General features: G+C 35.4%; 1 protein-coding gene across 1 annotated transcript; it reads left to right on the plus strand.

The window, feature by feature from the left end:
- The first annotated feature begins 1681 nt into the window (after nt 1-1681).
- LOC141693916 (peptidyl-prolyl cis-trans isomerase-like) lies at nt 1682-2425 on the plus strand. The gene has a single exon (XM_074499103.1). The coding sequence runs from the start codon at nt 1717-1719 to the stop codon at nt 2233-2235; it is 519 nt and encodes a 172-aa protein (XP_074355204.1). The 5' UTR covers nt 1682-1716; the 3' UTR covers nt 2236-2425.
- The last annotated feature ends 18360 nt before the right edge of the window (nt 2426-20785 follow it).

Genomic DNA, 20785 nt, shown 5'->3' on the forward strand with positions numbered 1-20785 from the left:
TAAAAGGCCGAGTAGCCACTTTGTAAGGATATTCCTAAATGACAAGGAAAATGTGTCTTCAATATGCATATATCGTGTAATCAATATGCAAATTGGGAGATCACATTATTGTGTATGAAATGGTATGTCTCACATCTATGATGAGGACATAATACCATTAAACAACTATTCTCAACGAGAATTATCATGATTGACTATGTAAAGTTAAATGATAATGTTTGGATCCACTAACCAGATGGTTAAACTGAGCGAATCTGTTTAAGCCAAGGGAATCTAGTTAGACCGAGAGATAGTTGTCAAATCATCGAGAGGAATGGGCCTTGCCTATTGCTTAACGGCGTCATGGTGGACACCCAACCTTGCTGACTGGAGATCCCAAGAACTTGGTTCAATGGGACAACTAAATCATGATGACCAAATCACTGTGGGGGTAACCCCTGGCCTATTTCTATGATGATGAAACAGTGAGACCCGTAAGGTACGAGGTTAAGCTTTATGCTTTTAATGATCTTTGACGAATACAGGGATTTCAAGTTTGAATACATAATATTCGGTTAAGTAAACGCGGGTTACTCTATAAGATAAAGATCACCTATGTAAGAGAGAAGTATGGCCGCTTCAAAGGAGAATTGCGAGGCACAATTCTTTAGAAACTCTTGCAGAACCAGGACGATGTTCCAGGGCCAAAATGGACATAATCATGAGAACTGAATGAGTCAGGAAAGTTATAGTGATGAGTATGTCATCGTTTACACAAACGGTCGAACAGTTCAAGGACATCGCGTCATACTGTCTACCAGTAAAGTCGATATACTTATTCGAGCGAAGGTTCAAGGAGCATTCTCTACCTATCGTATGCTATATCCGACCGCCGGAACTATCACCAAGTCAAGCTCCGCGTCTGTCTGTCTATATGGTGCGTGCTACTGGACCATCAATCTCATTTGTGGGGGATTGTTGGACAAACTTAGTATTTTAGACTAAGTTGTCAATCATTTTGAGACTCTATATGAGTGAGACATATTATGTGTTAGTGGTGTGTATTTATTGGAACGTATTCTTCTCTTCGAGGGGATTCCAACGCATATTAACACGCTCAAAATGAGTAAAAGGTGAATGAGAACTGATGTTCCAAAGTTTTACCTTTTAATATGAAAAGTGGTTTTGTACCACATCGAGAGTAGCACAAACCTATTCCTTAGTTTTTCTTATAAATACCATGTACCACATCGAAAAGAAAAACAAGTCCTTTCAAGCCTCTCTTTATAAATAGAGTCTTAGGGCACCAGTTTTATTAAGTCGAGGAAATAAGAGTCATCTCTTTCATTCTCGGTCTCTTTAGTCTTAAATTTTTCCAATATTCCGGTGATAGTTCTCGGGCTCAGTTCAAGTTCGCTGAGAGTATATTCGATCTATCGATTATACTAGTATCTCGTTTTATCCTGGGAAGCAGGTCGCTAAACACGGATGGTGCGGGGCGAAACTGCTTTAAGGAGACAGTTTTCTGGACTCGAGATTAAATCCAATCTCTGTTTGTTTTCTCAAACCCTTCTCCTAATTTAATTGTTAATTCTCATATGCTTATGTGATTTAAGAATTAACAATGTTTTGTGAAGTAGTTATATATTCAATATATATATATATAACAATGTCTTTATCGTACAAGATTGCTAACAACTTGTACGTGTAATACCTCTTATAAAATTCGAATCGAAGATGGAAAACCCGAAGGTATTTCTTGATATATCGATCGGTGGTGCAGAAGCAGGTCGCCTGATCATAGAATTATATGCTGACACCACTCCTAGGACGGCTGAGAATTTTCGCGCATTTTGCACTGGCGAGAAGGGGTTGGGAAAGAATGGTAAGCCATTGCACTACAAGGGTTGGGACCATATTTACGTGGAAGGATATGCATGTCGTGTTCGCACCTTAAAGTTAACCTCGGAGACCATTTATGGTCCACGAATGAACATGGAGAATTTCGTGAGAAAGCACACTGGGCCTGGGGATTTGTCAATGTGGTACGGTGATTCCGACTTTTTGATTAATTTTAAAAAGAATGATCAGTTTGATGGAAGGAGCGTTGTGTTTGGGAAAGTTGTGGAAGGTCTGGATGTAGTGAAGGCCATAGAGAATGCTGTGGATGAAAGATATGAGAAGATTAATGTTAAACCTGTTGTGATTGTTGATTGCGGTGCACACGTTGAGGATGAGTATATTGAGCCTTACTAGCTAGTTTTCATAATTTTGTGTGGGAAACTCTCCAAAATTTGATCTCAGTGTGTGTATTTTAAATTTGTATTCTGATTATCATTTTGTATCTGCCTCTGTGTGGCTCTGCATGTATCGCTTCTAGTTGGATAAGGTTATGTATGCTTTTTTCTTTTCTGGAATAAAAACTCTAGTATCGTTGCAAGTCCTAGTTAAGCATCCTTCTTGTTTTGAAATATAAACTCTACTTTATTTGTCTCAAACTCTAGCAACTTTAATGTATTTATTAATCAAATAATTATCATATTCTAAAATGCTACATGTTATTACATAATCTTCTAATTTAATAAAAGCAATCATTTCATTTAAGTAAGTAATCCTCTTTTTTTTTGCTAAATAGTAATTTAAATTTTTTGCATACATCTATAAACACAGAGCTTAAACCAAGACTAATCCGGCCGTCTCAAGTCAAGAGCTAAACCAATCTAAACCGATTATATAATTTGAACCGACTGAACTATGATCGGTCACGTTAGTCATTTCTAAAACAGTCTATTAAAGATGATCGATTATCTTCAAAAAAATTAACCACAAAATGTTAATACTGAAATTCAATGACTCGATAGATAATAGAGTAAATGACACTTTGCACCCCTTATAAATATTCACTTTTTCGGTTTGATCTTAAACTTTTAATTTTGGCAGAATGCATCCATTGATTTTAAATTTCACTTCATATTGCACCCTTTTAATAATTTTTGTCCAAAATAACCATTATTGTCAGGGGTAAAGTCGGATTTTTTTTAAAAGTTTATATAATGACGATATGCATCACATGGTTTTAATATTTTGACGATATGCACCCTATATAGTTTTATAGTTTATACTTTATTTTAAATTTTCATAACTTTTGAAATCCATAAAATTATATATTATAAGATTAAATTAAAAAATAAAACATATAACTGAAAGGAATATATGTCCTAAGTTCAATCATGTATTAGGATTTAGGAATAACTTTTATGTAATTTGTTTTGATTTCATTGATATTAATAAAAGACTTGTTTTGTTTTTATTACGGGCTCTATCTATTTAAGTGTTTAAATAAGATATACCATAGTTTAGAGTAAAGCTTTTATGGATTATGATGAGATCATAATAGTGAGACATAAAAGATGATAACTCTAAACTTAAATAGTTCCTGGTCATAGGATTACTAACTGGTAATTAATAATCCGCAAAGATCGGTACATACTATACTTGCTTCATTTTGAAGGATGTCTGTTCTCATAGATATTTGTGTGGTGACACTATAGCTAGTATGTAGGTGCTTATTATAGAATAAGTTCACTGAACATGACTCGCACAGCTGAATAACTGATGGAGTTCACTCACGTGTCAGCAGTTGTTCACATAGTGATAGTTGTACAAGTATCCTTAGACTTGAGGTCATCATAGTCATCTTGTGTACACTGAACTATGCTTTGTTTTAGTTCTTAGTCTCCAGGGACAATTATTAGGGCTCTACTGGGTATAGAAATTTGTACACGAATATAGTGTATGATCAATAAAGGATCTACCCCTTCCAGTGAAGGAAGAGAATGTTCAAGGCTGATCCACTTATGCTAGTTCAGGAATCTCTGGCCAGAGTAAATTAAATTAGAAAGGAGTTTCTAATTTGCATAGAACTAAGCATAGTAAATGGTAAGCAAGTGATTAAATTAGAAAGGCTTGACACGAGATCCATGCCTTGTATTTAATCAGGACATTGTAGGGTAGAAGGAGTTTATTGTACGGTAACTATTCACTAAATAGGTTCTTGGTATTCTAAGCAGTGAATTCATATTATCCGGATAGTCGCGATATGCTGAGAAGTATCCCTCACGATGTAGAATAAATATGACTAATTCATTAATCATATTTAATAAATTAGAGAATTTATATAAATAATGATAAAATAGTTTTATTATTAATTATTTCTACTATCGGCTTAATATTGAACCTATAGGGTCACACCATTAAAAGAGAATGATTTAATGGTGGAGGAATTAATTAATAATGGCTGATAATTATTTATTTATGAAATAAATAATTAATTGGCAAATTTAATAATTGATTAAATGAAATTTAATTTATTATAAATTAATTAATAAAAGTTCTTAATATTATTAATTAAGAATTTAATTTTTGGAAATTAAATCAAGAGAGAGAATTATTTCTAAAGTGTTTAGAAAAAGGATTAATAATTAAAAGGTGTTTTAATTATTAATGAGAATAATAAATGGGTTAATAATAATAATATTTTATGGGAAAATTTCAGCTGAAAATTTTGCCTATAAATATACTATTATAAACCCTATTTTTATTCTAACCCGAACCAGAACCCAAAAGTTTTTAGAAAACTTAATTCTCTCCACCTCCTCCTCCTCCTTAACGTCGTTTTCTTGGTGGATACCGGTGGAGTGCTTCACGTTTGAGGAGCAGCTGCTAAGGATCTCCGATCGTTGTTTTTGGATCGCTATTAAATGTTAGTAATCGATTCATATGTTTTAATCACGATTTATATGCTTTTATTTGGATTTTATATGTGTAAAAGTGTTTTATCATGCCTCCGCTGTGATTAAAATCCAACATTGGTATCAGAGCATAGGTTGTATGCATATAGATCTGTGGTAAAAATTTCAGAATTTTATGTGCTTGTATGAATTAATTATGATTTTTACAAGTTATATTATGGATTAATTATGTCTGATGAGAAATCGTTTTTCAGAATAATTTTGAATGTTGATATGGGTTCTACAAGTGTTGTAGATCGTCTGGGTATTATGATCGTCTGGGTATTATGATATAGTGTCTTATATTTTTATGATGTATAGATTTTTTATTATGAATTTTTGAAGTTCTTGCTATTAAATTCGTAATTAAATAATCATATAAATATATATAAATTGTAAGTATATATATATTATGCATCTGCTGCTGTTTGTCTGTTGTTGTTTGTGTGATGCACGGAAAGAAAGAAAAAAAAAGACAGGCACGGCGTTCAAGAAAAGATGTCAGGCGGCGGCGAATCGCAAGAAGGGCGAAGGACCGCGCGTCTGCAGTGCGCGCGTGGGGTACACGCGCCCGTGTACCACGCGCGGCGCGTGGCAGACACGCGCTGGTCAACTTGCTGACGTCATGCTGACGTCATCAGATGACGTCATGCTGACGTCAACGTAGGGTCGTAGGCGCATGAAGCGCGTGGGGCGCGTGGGCGGTGTTCTGACACGCGCCTGACAGCGCGTGTGCGCGTGGCCGCGCGTGGGGGACCATGTTTCGGCGCGTGAGGGCGCGTGCCAGCTCAGAATTGGGTGTTTTTGGTGCCGTTGGATTCGTCTTTTCGAGACGCTTCTAATGGTATATTATATGATATTTTATGAAATTGTTTCGAACTGTTTATAGCTAACAGAAGTGTTTTAAAGCTGTTTTTGACTGTTTTAATAGCTTTTAAATGCTTCATGTGATACATAGAGATGTATAATGCTTAGACCAATATGCTAGATGATGTAACATGCCTACCTTGATGTTTATTCATGTTGATATATGTGATATATGTTTAGTTTATCATGCGATGATAGATTTAGGTGAACTTAAATGAACATAGGGCGTTTGAGACAACCTAGTATAGTGAAATTGTTTCATAACCTTAATAATAATATTATGAATACAATCATGAGATTCTTGTGTTTATGAAACACGTAATTGAATATGAATTTTTGATATGAGAGAAAGGATGATTCTGTCAACAACAGATTTCTATCTGTAAGAAAGGGTTATTAAGTGACGCCTCTTGACAATGCTCCACCCGATCTGGGAATCATCTGATTATTGATTATTGATTTGAAATATTTAATTTAAAAGGAAGAATCTCTTTATAATATGATTATGATTGTAACGTAATATAATCCCTTTAAAATTAAATAATATCAAGTAGTAATTGGCCAATGACACAACGGGCTTGTGTCGGTCATAGCCTTCCAACATGATAGAAAAGTAGTTCTTATTTTTGAATCATTGTCGGTTCGTGCTACAGCCGAGGGCTTTGATTTCGAAATAAGAAATATTTGTTCATTACATAGAGATGTGTACATTGAATTAGAATCTAAAGGTCGGTACGTGCCACAGCCGTGGGCCGTTGGAGACTGATTCAATTGTACGGAATGTTGGGTTAGACTTGACTTAGAATATTGAGTTTGTCGTGCCACAGCCGTGACTCAATTATTCAAGAGGCTAAAGTTTGATTAGGGAATAACATAAGATGTAATTGACAAGAGTTGTCTGCCTATTGAACATTACATGGCGGTTCGTGCTACAGCCGGGGTTGTGTAATGGAATGTAGGATCCCTATTCCCACTAGTATTATGAATGCTTAATTTTTCACGTAGGGGGTTGAATAAATTAGATAAACTAGTGGGAGCCACTTATGAATAAAGACCCGATTCATATAGTGTTTTAAAAATGAAATCGAATATTTGCTAAGTGTGTTATGTGTTTATCATTTACAGATTTACAATATATATTATGTCTTCTGCACTATCACTCAGGAGCATACTGGATGCTCACAAGTTGACTGGTCCTAATTATGCTGACTGGCTTCAAAACTTGAGAATTGTTCTCAGGATTGAGAAGCTGGAATACGTGATTGACTCACCTAAGCCTACTGAACCTGCTAGTGATGCACATAATGATGAACATGTTGTGTATCGTAAGTGGGTAGATGATGCAAATGTTGCTCAATGCATCATGCTAGCTTCCATGAACATTGAGCTACAGAAGCAACATGAGCATATGCATGCTCACACTATCCTCATGCATCTACAAGAGTTGTATGATGTGGCAGGGAGGACAGCTCGATATGAGATATCGAAGGAGCTGTTCGGTTGTAGGATGTCTGAGGGATCATCTGTGAATGACCATGTACTTAAGATAATCAATTTGATTGAACGTCTTGGACAACTTGGTTTTGCCATGGATGGGGAGCTGAGCCAAGACTTGGTCTTGCAATCGCTTCCGAGTTCGTTCTCGCAGTTTGTTGTGAACTTTCACATGAATAAGTTGGATGTCAGTCTGCCTGAACTCCACAACATGTTGAAGACTGCGGAATCGAATTTTCCCCCTAAGAAGAGTTTTGTTCTTCTAATTGGTGAAGGTTCCAATCCTAAGAAAAGGAAGAGGAACCCTTCCAAGAAGAAGAAAGTAGGTGAGAAAATGCCGGTTCCACCAAAAGCTGAAGACCCCAAGAGCAAAGTTATTTGCTTTCACTATAACAAGGTGGGGCACTGGAAGAGGAACTAGAAGGTATACCTTGCAGAATTGAAGAAGAAGAAGGGTAGTGAGACTATCGCTTCTGATTCAGGTATGTTCATGATAGAAGTGAATATGTCATTAAATCAAATTTCTACTTGGGTATTAGATACCGCATGTGGTTCTCATATCTGCAATTTGTTGCAGGGAGTAAGGAGAAGTAGGACTCTTGAGGAAGAGGAGGTGATTCTACTGATGGGAAATGGAGCAAGAGTTGCTGCTGAAGATGTAGAATCATTTCATTTACATATGCCTACGGGCAAGACTATTGTTTTTTAAATAATTGTTATTTTGTTCCCTCGATTGTGAGGAATATTATTCCCATGTTAGACTTGGCTGGATTTTCATTTATTATTGAGAATAATGAATGTTCTATTCTTAGAGATAATATTCTTTATGGACGTGGTACTTTAAATAATGGTCTGTATAAATGTGACATAATTTACTTCAGATTGAACAAACTAATAAAAGAAAGGGATGATGAAAATCTCACTTCATTATGGCACTGCAGTCTCCATTTAGTAGACATGGAGAGAGGGCTGCAAATTTCCTAGGAATGGTACACACAGATGTATGTGGACCAATGTCTACGCAAGCCATGGGTGGATTTTCATACTTCATTACTTTCATGGATAATAGATCTAGATTCGGATATTTGTTTGATGAAACACAAGTCTGAAGCCTTTGAAAAGTTCAAAGAGTATAAGTATGAAGTGGAGAAACAAACCAAACATAGTATTATAATTCTTCGATTAGATCGAGGTGGTGAATACTTGAATGGAGAGTTTCTGGATTATCTCAAAGTAAATGGTATAGTCTCCCAGTAGACGCCTCCAGATTGGTATCTGAAAGGAGAAATCGAACTTTGTTAGACATAGTTCGGTCCATGATGAGCTATGCAAATCTTCCAGTATTCCTATGGGGTTACGCATTGGAAACCTCAGCATATTTACTGAATAAGGTGCCTTCCAAATCTGTTCCTCAAACTCCATATGAGATATGAAAAGAAAGGAAACCGAGTCTTAAACACGTTAAGATTTGGGGATGTCCAGCTTATGTCAAGTAAGTTGACCCAGATAAGCTGAAATATCGATCCGTAAAATGTAGTTTTGTGGGATATCCTAAAGAGACTTTAGGGTATTACTTTTACACCGATCATTGGGTGTTTGTCTCCAGACATGCTACCTTCTTGGAAATGGAGTTTATCCTTGAAGGAAACAGTGGGAGCAAAATTGAACTTGATGAAGTTCAAGAAGCACAAACTACTACGGATCAAGTGGAAACACCTGTTCTGACTGAACAACATCTGTGGAACAGCCCATTCATAGGTCAGGGAGAGTGTCTCGCCAACCTGAGAGGTAATATGGCCTTGTCATTGAGAATGACAATGAGTTGTCGATCATTGATGATGACGACCCTGTGACCTATAATGAGGCTATGAGTAGTGTTGACTCAGAGAAATGGCATAGTGCCATGAAATCCGGAATTGAATCTATCTATACGGTATACAAAAGATAGATTATAGCATATGGCCATGTGGAGACCTATAAGGCCAGCCTTGTGGCAAAAGGATTCAAACAAAGCCAATGGATTGACTTTGATGAAACTTTTACCTGTAGCCCTGTTAAAATCAGTTCGGATTTTGCTTGCGATTGCTGCTTACTACGACTATGAGATCTGGCAAATGGCCAGATGGTTTTCTTTCCAAAAGAAATGAAAACCTAGTGTGTACGCTGCAACCATATGTGGTTTAAAGCAAGCTTCTCGTAGATGGAACATCCATTTTGATGAGACAATCAAAGAGTTTGGTTTTATAAAAAACGTAGATGAACCATGTGTCTACAAAAGGGTTAGTGGGAGCGCGATAACATTTCTTGTGTTGTATTGAAATAGAGTTGACACACATAACAACATAGCAGACCCACTCACAAAGCTACTTTATGAAAGTCACTTTGATCGTCATAAAGACTAGATGGGTATTAGATACCAGAGTGATTGGCTTTAGTACAAGTGGGAGATTGAAAGGAATATGTCCTAAGTCCAATCATGTATTAGGATTTAGGAATAACTTTTATGTAATCTGTTTTGATTTCATTGATATTAATAAAAGACTTGTTTTGTTTTTATTACGGGCTCTATCTATTTAAGTGTTTAAATAAAATATACCATAGTTTAGAGTAAATCTTTTATGGATTATGATGAGATCATAATAGTGAGACCTAAAAGATGATAACTCTAAACTTAAATAGTTCCTGGTCATAGGATTACTAACTGGTAATTAATAATCCACAAAGATCGGTACATACTATGCTTGCTTCATTTTGAAGGATGTCTGTTCTCATAGATATTTGTGTGGTGACACTATAGCTAGTATGTAGGTGCTTATTATAGAATAAGTTCACTGAACATGACTCGCACAGCTAAACAACTGATGAAGTTCACTCACGTGTCAGCAGTTGTTCACATAGTGATAGTTGTACAAGTATCCTTAGACTTGAGGTCATCATAGTCATCTTGTGTACACTGAACTATGCTTTGGTTTAGTTCTTAGTCTCCAGGGACAATTATTAGGGCTCTACTGGGTATAGGAATTTGTACACGAAGATAGTGTATGATCAATAAAGGATCTACCCCTTCCAGTGAAGGAAGAGAATGTTCAAGGCTGATCCACTTATGCTAGTTCAGGAATCTCTGGCCATAGTAAATGAAATTAGAAAGGAGTTTCTAATTTGCATAGAACTAAACATAGTAAATGGTAAGCAAGTGATTAAATTAGAAAGGCTTGACACGAGATCCATGTCTTGTATTTAATCAGGACATTGTAGGGTAGAAGGAGTTTATTGTACGGTAACTATTCACTGAATAGGTTCTTGATATTCTAAGCAGTGAATTCATATTATCCGGATAGTCGCGATATGCTGAGAAGTATCCCTCATGATGTAGAATAAATATGATTAATTAATTAATCATATTTAATAAACTAGAGAATTTATATAAATAATGATAAAATAGTTTTATTATTATTTATTTCTACTATCGGCTTAATATTGAACCTATAGGGTCACACCATAAAAAGAGAATGATTTAATGGTGGAGGAATTAATTAATAATGGCTGATAATTATTTATTTATGAAATAAATAATTAATTGACAAATTTAATAATTGATTAAATGAGATTTAATTGATTATAAATTAATTAAGAAAAGTTCTTAATATTATTAATTAAGAATTTAATTTTTGGAAATTAAATCAAGAGAGAGAATTATTTCTAAATTGTTTAGAAAAAGGATTAATAATTAAAAGGTGTTTTAATTATTAATGAGAATAATAACTGGGTTAATAATAATAATATTTTATGGGAAAATTTCAGCTGAAAATTTTGCCTATAAATATACTATTATAAACCCTATTTTTATTCTAACCCGAACCAGAACTCAAAAGTTTTTAGAAAACCTAATTCTCTCCACCTCCTCCTCCTCCTTAACGTCATTTTCTTGGTGGATACCGGTGGAGTGCTTCACGTTTGAGGAGCAGCTGATAAGGATCTCCGATCGTTGCTTTTGGATCGCTATTAAAGGTTAGTAATCGATTCATATGTTTTAATCACGATTTATATGCTTTTATTTGGATTTTATATGTGTAAAAGTGTTTTACCATGCCTCCGCTGCGATTAAAATCCAACATTGGTATCAGAGCATAGGTTGTATGCATATAGATATGTGGTAAAAATTTCAGAATTTTATGTGCTTGTATGAATTAATTATGATTTTTACAAGTTATATTATGGATTAATTATGTCTGATGAGAAATCGTTTCTCAGAATAATTTTGAATGTTGATCTGGGTTCTACAAGTGTTGTAGATCGTCTGGGTATTTTTCTTATATTTTTATGATGTATAGATCAAACCGAAAAAGTTTAAGATCAAACCGAAAAAGTGAATATCTATAAGGGGTGCAAAGTGCAATTTACTCTAGATAATACTATATTTTAACTGTCAAGACAAATGGGACAGTTTCTTATACAAATGGGACAATCCATTTACAAATGAGACAATGAATGGGACAATCTCAATTAACTGCAGAATGTAAATAATCAGTAAAGAAAATGCAGAATGCTGAAAACTTAATAAGTAAAAACACCAGAAGTTTTCACTTGGTTCGGCCCCTACACCTAGTCTATGGCCTACATCCAAGTCCATATGTCAACTAGCATAGAGAATGTATTATATCCACTTAAAACAAAGTACTTACAAACTTTTCTTGATTACAAACTCGGTCCACTTAGAAAGAAATCTTTCCCTAGCACACAGCTACCTCGCACACAGCTACTTGGCCTTCCTCTTGTAATCAAACTCCCACAACCCGGGACAAGTGATATAATACACCTTTCAAATACAAGAATAAAATGTGAAAGATTGCAACTCAAACTAGGCTTCTTGTTTAACTGAATGTATATCTCGAGTATAAAGAACAAGAAGGTGTTTTCAGATGATAAAAGATTGACGTGAAAGCATTCATTACAAATCTGAAATATTGAGTTGTATTTATAGGCAAAGTCCTAACAGATTTATTTTCAAACAAAGATTAAGATAGATAAGATTTGAAAACAAGTTTGTTTGAAAATACTTGAATGAATACTTGAGAATAATCTGTTAGTTGTTTGAAAAAGATAAACCAAGTAAAAGATAAGTTTTGAATAATTCAAACTTGGTTTATAAGATAGGGTTTGTTTGAGATAAGTTTTATCCAGTTAAACAAGATATACACAAACCCTAACAACCTAAACCTTCAAGATAAACTCCTGAAAAATCTGAACAAGCTGCAGTCTAATAAGCATTGCTATGATCTCAGATGTTTCCAATCTGTTTTCTACATTCTGTTGCCGAGAACCCTTATCATCATAAACACGTCAATTAACATTCTCCCCCTTTTATGATGATGACAGAGAAAGCATAAAATGCTTCCCCTATCAAAAACACTAAAGGCCTGTAAAACAGAGTTAGATACAACATAATATAATGCAACAGATATGTGAATGAGACAATATAAATGAGACAATCAAAAGATATAAACCTTAAAAAGAAACAGTCTCAAATAAACCAATATAAGAACAACCCACCCATACAACTAGGGTGTCCAGTTGTCTTAACTGTCAAACATAAAAACACATCCATATCCATCAAAGTTTTAAAGCATCGTAAACACATCAGGAGCAAACATAGTCTTAAACACATAACCCAACAAACTTAAAACAAAAAACTTCTCCCCTTTCATCATAAAAGGGCCTCAATCAAAATCATCATCAATGTCAAATGGAGCCTTGCCTTTTCCTGAACCAGAAGCCTTGTTCTTGGATGAAGGAAATACATGAGCTGAGCCATACTCTGAAAAGAGCTTGTCAAAAGCATCTTTAGCTGGTACTTTTCCGTCCCCTTCACGAAGCCAGTCAAAGATCTTCGCTTTGTATTCTTCCCGCGTCATGCCGAAGACCGAAGGTGGAGGAATGGCAGGAAGTGGCAGAGGAGCTGTAATCTCTTCCAGAGTATAATCGCCTATCCAGTCACGCTTCTTATGCCAGTACATTTTGCTCTTATCCTGCATAGCGGACAGCTGCTGTGACACAAACTTCGTCTCAGAACCCAGCTTAAAAAACAACTTAACAAACTCTTTTTCCCAGGCCTTAGCCGAGGAAATCATTCCTTCTAGCAAAGTCCCAAACTCAAAGTCTATTATCTTAGACAACTTAACATCAGAAGCATGCAAAACAGATAGCTTTGCATTGATTGAATCCAAGGAAGAACAAATAAACTTACGAAACAACTCAAACGAAGCATGCATCATACTAACCTGTGAGGTTAGCGAACCCAAAGTCTCAACAGACGCAAAGTGCTGATTAAGATTAGCCAAAGCGGCAGAATTTTCATTTAATTAATCAACAAGGAATTAAGCAAAGTGTTTGTAGGATGATCAAAGGGGTCAGACGCATAGTTTGGAGACTTAGGAATTCCACCAACATTCCTATGAGAATTATCAAAAACTAACTCATTTGACTCAGAAACAATTAAACCATTCAAGGTTAACACTGACAAATCAAAAACAACTGAAATTTTGTCAGACACAGAAGCAGAGGTCAACACACGAAAGTATTCAAACACACGAGACAGAAGACCAGGGTACGGTAAATACATAGAACCGTGGTTGACATAATGACTCATATTGGTGATAATTAATGAAGCAATATCACACTGGATCCTTTTCACAAAAACAGACATAAGAATAGAATCTTGGAAGGTTACCCTATCACGACCAGATTTGCGAGGAAGTACGTTTGTATGAAATAATCAAAACAATACAAGAGCGACTGGGGTTAAATCATTTACCAGAGGTTTGACAGATACTGAAACGAAATTGTCACCAAGAATAACTTTGAGTTGTTCCTCGTACTGAAGGTCGGGGATATCTTAAAAAGCTTGATGAATAGTCGACGGACAAATTACCTTGTCAGAAACGCCTGTAAGCCTTGCGAATAGATCAACTTTAAAACAAATCGGATTCCCTTGCAACTCCGAGAACACAATATTACCATCCAGAATACGAAGCTTGGCATAAAATTCTTTCACTAATTCGGGATAAATAACCTCTGGGGGCGATAGCAACGACGAACAGCCAACTGACTCAAACAACTCCACAATACCGACTTTCTTCAAAAGATCCAAATCACACAGACGTTCCTTCAAAACTAACTTTGACATCACCTTCGAAACGTTTTCTTTTGCATGTCGCTCAAAAGAACTTTCAGATGCTCCGCTAGACGCTTCAGATTCCAATTTACTAACTCTTTGATGCTTTGAGCCCGAGGCTCCATCGGTTGGGGTTCGTTGAGAGGCGGATCGAAAACGGGTGAATGAAGTCGATTTGCGTGCCATGGATAAAGATTGAGAAGATAGAAGAGAGATGAAAAGAGTTTGAGTGTTTTTAGGAGAGAGTAGGTGAATAAGAAAACGAAAAGGTGAATAAGATAGGTTTAAATAGAGAAGAGAACTGAAGAGTTAGAGATGGAAGAGGAAACGAACAGATGCAAGACAGAAGTGATGTACTGAAAGAACGATACATGCACGAAATACGAGGAAGTGATAAATCTAATCAAAAGATATCTAAAATCTATTGACAATAAACACGCAACAACACACGGACTAATAAAATAAAAAAATGCTATTAAACACAAAGTCACAAATAGGAATGCATGTAATAATTATGAATTAACACGGAACTTAATTCCCTATTAAATCATAAAAATAAAAGATACACATCATATATCTAAATATTATGACATAATTCACAATTAATCAAAGAAAATTACATAAAATCACACAGTAAATTACAGAGAACACGGACCTAATTCACGACGCATTACACAAAACCGATCTTCAGCTAAAGGCTTAGTGAAGATATCTGCCCGCTGTTTCTCAGTAGATATATAAATAAGCTCAATATTACCTTTAGAAACATTATCTCGTAGAAAATGATGACAAACATCAATATGCTTAGTACGAGAATGCATGACAGGATTTCTAGAGATATTTATTGCAGAGGTATTATCACAATAAATAGGAATATTTGAGTAAAAAATACCAAAATCCTGTAATATTTGTTGCATCCACAAAATTTGAGCACAGCAACTTCCAGCTGCAATGTACTCTCCTTCAGCTGTAGAAAGAGCAACTGAAGTTCGCTTTATGCTATGTCATGCAACTAAACAATCTCCTAAAAATTCACAAGCACCACTTATGCTTTTTCTATCAACCTGTGACCCTGCATAGTCAGCATCTGAAAAACCGATTAAGTCAAAGGAAGAGGAGCTTGGATAAAATAATCCCAAGTCACTCGTACCTTTTAAATATTTAAAAATACGTTTAACTGCATTCAAATGAGATTCTTTAGGTTGAGATTGAAAACGAGCACACAAGCATACACTATACATAATATCAGGTCGTGAGGCAGTTAAATATAATAATGAGCCAATCATACCTCGAAATTTAGTTACATCTACAGGTGTACCTTGTAATATAACAATGAGCCAATCATACCTCGAAATTTTGTTCATCCTTTGTAAGCTTAACTGAAGTACTCATCGGAGTTGATTTAGGTGTGACATGATCCAATACAAATCTTTTGAGTAGATCTTTTATGTACTTGCCTTGGTGAATAAATATTCCTGCATTAGATTGATTAATTTGCAAACCTAGGAAGTACTGCAATTCACCCATCAAACTCATATCGAATTCCTTATGCATGCAATCAGAATACCACTTATACAAAGATTCGTTAAAAGATCCAAATATTATATCATCGACATAAACTTGAACTAAAAAAAAATTATTACGTTTATGAAAAATAAAGAGAGTTGGATCGAGTGTACCACGAATGAAACCATTGTTCACAAGAAACTGACTGAGACGCTCATACCAACAACGAGGGGACTGTCTCAATCCATAGACGGACTTCTTGAGCTTGTAAACATAGTTAGGGTACTTTTCATGAGTAAAACCTAGAGGCTGCTTGACGTAAACTTCTTCTTTAAGATAGCCATTTAGAAATGCACTTTTGACGTCCATCTGATAAAGCTTGAACTTCTTGTGAGCTGCAAAAGCCATTAAAATTTGAATAGCTTCTAATCGAGCTACTGAACCAAACGAGCTTTATTTCGAATGATATTTCCATCTTCAACCTTCTTATTCTTGAAAACCCAACGAATACCAATGATCTTGGCATCCTGAGGAGGTGGGACGAGTTCCAAAATATCACAACGCTCTAACTGATTAAGTTCTTCCTGCATAGCACCTGACCAATATTCATCTGCAACTGCTTCTTGAGCGTTCTTTGGTTCGAACTCAGCAACAAAAGCACAGAAAGCACACAGATTGTGAAATCTGCTTCGAGTAGAAATCCCTTGATCTAAATCAGTGAGAAGATTATCTGGTGGATGATTCTTTACAGTCCTAGAAGACTTAGGAAGTTGAATATTACTCATCTCTTCCTCATTAGAATTGTAAGAACCCAAATTTTTGACATCGGTAAAAGACCTTTATGAAATAGTAATATAATAACTTGAATTTTTGAGACATTGTAAAACGTTTAATGAATAGTAACCATGACGGACGGGAAAAACTTTTGAGCCCACACTATGTAGTGCATGAGAAAATGAGTTTCCGAGTTGATGTTATTATACGTACCAAATGAGTGTATGTAAACGCTATTAGTTTTCGAAGAAAACGAACTTTGAAAAACGACCGTATTTACGAATCATCGAGGATTACGGGAATCACAATATAATTACGAGATTAAAATCCTACGGATTTATATTCGAGTATGATAATTAAAAATATAAGGAATAAATACGAAAGGAATTACGTCGCGAACCATTTACGAGTAAGTATTACGAAAACGTTTAAGCAACCGAGCGGACGCGTAAATGATTAAATAAACGTACCGTACTAACTAAACCATGGTAAGAAAGTAACCATGGTTACTTTATCAAATAGTAAGCTAACCATAGGATGATCAAGCAAGCTAGCCAAAATAAGTGTGCTAAGGAAGCTAACACATGTAGTTAGCTTGTAACCTAGCAAGCTAGTTGGATTTGTCCCTAAGATTTGGCAACAAGAATAAATCCTAGGATACTGGAGAATAAAAATTAAGTGCAAGATCTTCCACCCCATTTCCTAGAAGTAACCTAGAAAAGCAACCAAGCTAAGCAACCAAGGGAAGCAAGTATAAATACCCCCCCCCTCACAATTGTTCCATTCGGCTACATCAAAAAGGGAGAGGAATTCAATTTCAAAACTCAAAATCTATCCATGGTAAAATCATCCCATTAATTCTCAAGCCTCCTAGAAATTAAAATAAGGTAAGAAAATTCTTTTATCTCTTTTTATCAAGGTTTGATGGGTGAAATAAAATCAAGAAACTTACTAGTGAATAGTATGAATAGTAACCTCTCTTTGGTTTCTTGATTTCAATGGTGGTTTTAGGTTCCAAAAATCATACCAAGCACTTCCAAGACTCCACCATCCTCAAGAACACATCTAAAGCTTTCAAGAAAGGTAAAAATCTTTGGCCCAACCTTATTTAAGATTCATTTTTAAGATCCATTTAATATGTGGTAGAAAACTTAGTTTAAGAAGTGGTATTGTGGAGATCTTGAAGTTTAAGTTAAGTAGATTTAAGGTTGATTGTTATTGCCTCAAGAACATGATGTTCTTGAGAGGAGTTTGTGTGTTGATGATTAAATGATGATTGTTGGTGGTTGTGTTAAGAGTTAGGGCGTAAACGAAACCCCGATCGTAAACGTAACTCCGTTAAAACCAGCGAATCGTAACTTTAAGTTTCTGCAGAAAGTCCCGAAGTTGTAAACTGTATTTATTGAAAAATAACCCTTGTTTATGATAGAAAATGTTATAAGGATCGTTTAGGCGCTTGAATCGCTTGATTCTGATTTACGGATCAAAAGTTATGGTCGTTTTAGAAAAAGTGATTTACGCGACAAAAACTGCTACAAATCACGAATTTTGAAAATATAAAGGATCGACTTAAAAGTGTTCATAAATCATGAAATTTTTACAGAGAGTAACATATTGAGTTTCCTAACTTCCATAAAATTTCAAGTAAAAATAATTATTTCTCAATTTTATAAAAATATCGGAGCCGAGACCGCGCGAGTAGAAACCGTAAGAATCCATAAACGGAGCTGACAACGATAAAGAGAATGAACCTAAGATACTTAGAAAAATAAAGCGACCATGATGTGAATAAGGACTTAAAGGAATAATAAGGGTAGTATAAGTTGAGGGGGTGCATTATAAGTAGCGCATGAGTGCGAGTCACCGTAAATCAGAACGGGACCTAACATAATGAATTGTGTTTATGGCTATAGATTTCCGAGCGGAACCTAGAGTATCCTCCACCTCGAGATACCCAGGCAAGTTTTCAAACCCTACCTTTTAAGAACTGTTGTGTTGCGAATATTTTACAAAACTGTGATATATGCATGAGATTGCTTTAAACTGTTTTACGAAGTTTGAGATGTATTACATTACTCAATTGTTGATAATTTCTAGTATATGTTCTCACTGAATTCGAAATATTATATTTAGACCGAGAGTCGGTCGGTGTAAGCTTATAAAAACCCGAAGGTATCCCGGAGTAGTTTATAATTGAGAACGCTAATGCTAGCATGTAGCGTGGCGTGTATATATTTTAGACCGAGGATCGGTCAGTAAAAATTGATGAAAACCGGAAGTATTCCGGAGGTGCTTTATTTAAGAATATTAGCGATATAGTAGAGCGTGATGTATAAGTTGTAAGACCGAGAGTCGGTCAGTTTTGTTTTTATAAAATAAAAACCCGGGAATCATTCCGGTGATATTATAGGACGATTATAAGTCCATAGTAGTACGTTTTAAAGGGACTCAACGTCCACTTACGAAACATTAAAATACCTCGAACTTTTATTAAAACGATTTCCCAACGATCATATTACCTCAACTATATTTTATGGTTCGAATAATAAATACTATATACTTATTCCTTTATTATGAGAGTAGTATACTCCAACGATTATTTATTTCAAACCCGATTAATCATTATAGATTATTAATTACGTAGACACAAATTAGTTGAGGAATATTATTTTAAATATTCTTTTAGAGGGTAAACTCATTCGAGGTTTAATTATTTATCGATTATCATTTAATTATTTATTATTTATTAAAGGGTTCATTATTGATTTAAAAATCTTAGAACCGGATTTAAATATACTTCCGGATTTCGGAACATCATTCGAATAATTTCAGATCGTCGATGAATATTATCCCGACTTATTTAATATTTTGAATATAGTTTCAAGGAGAAACTTTCCCCCTTATTTAATTATTTGTTGACAACGGTCAACTCACATCCTTAGTACTTCCTCCGAAAATCTCGGAAGTACGTATATACATATATACACTTATATCTTAGTGAGATAAGCTGCTTCTATCAACAAGCAAAACGCTTGGGGAACTTCAATGTGGTTCGAGTTCTCGAGATTGATAGAATTCTTTTAAAGGACAAGGGAGGGGTAGACTCTGGTACTATGTGTGCTAGATGGACTTCCAAAGGTACCGCAGGCGAAGGTACTCTGTGTACTCAGGAACTTGTGAAGTATGTGTATACCAAAAAATGGGACACGTAGCCCGAATACGGCAAGGGTGATAACCGGGATACGAAGGTGTCGTCCTTCTACTAGTAGAAAAGGTTACTATTTCCGTAGTACGACTAATCATCGTATGCGGTGGCTCCAGTGAATGTCCTATTCTTCCAATTGGAATTGTGATGCAATACGTAACCCAAGCCTAGGTGCTGGGTTTACTATTAAGGTATTCGCAGGATAATAAGATCCACTAAAGGATTGTTTTCATAAGAAGGTGTGTATCACCAAGGAAAACTATTTTTGAATAAAACGTAATTATCATATATGATGTTTTACGTGAGTTTATCATACAGTCATTTTCATATTATACATTATTATGTTGGGAATTATAGCTCACTCTTGCTTTCTTTTAAATAACGCAACACAATAGATAACCAGTATGCCGGTGTGGGACTTAGTCGCTTGCAGTCATGGGGAGGATCCCTGGCAGCTTTGTCTCAGGTGTGCTAGAGTATCAGATAGATATAAGATATCATTCATAATTATTATAACTTCATGTAGAGGTTATAAATAATTGTTTGAGATCCTGTAAAGTACATTTGAGTGTAATAAAAGAATATTACATTTTGTACATCGTTTCTAAGGCTATAACTTGTGTGTGTGAGTATGAGATTGGGGTCTGTTGGATTATTGAATCAATACAAGGTTACACATGAGTGAAGGATGGCGTGACGACCCAGGTTCCTGACACCAGATTTGGGGGCGTCACAAGAATTGTCTGCCTGGAAATGAATAGGAGTTGTCTCATTCAAAAGAGACTGCCTCATTTCCGCTTGTGAAGATTTATCTAGAGGAGTAACAGAATTCACATTTGACACACTATCAGGAGTCTTTGGACAGCCAGAAGATTCATCTGAAGCTTGAGTAGATCCTGAAGAATTATCAGAAGACTGAGAAGGACCTGGAGAGTCTTGACTGCTTGATTTGTCAAAATGAGACTGACTCTTTCCAGAATGAGATTGTCTCATTTGGGA

Source organism: Apium graveolens, chromosome 10, assembly GCF_009905375.1.
Source record: "Apium graveolens cultivar Ventura chromosome 10, ASM990537v1, whole genome shotgun sequence".
Lineage (NCBI taxonomy): Eukaryota > Viridiplantae > Streptophyta > Magnoliopsida > Apiales > Apiaceae > Apium > Apium graveolens.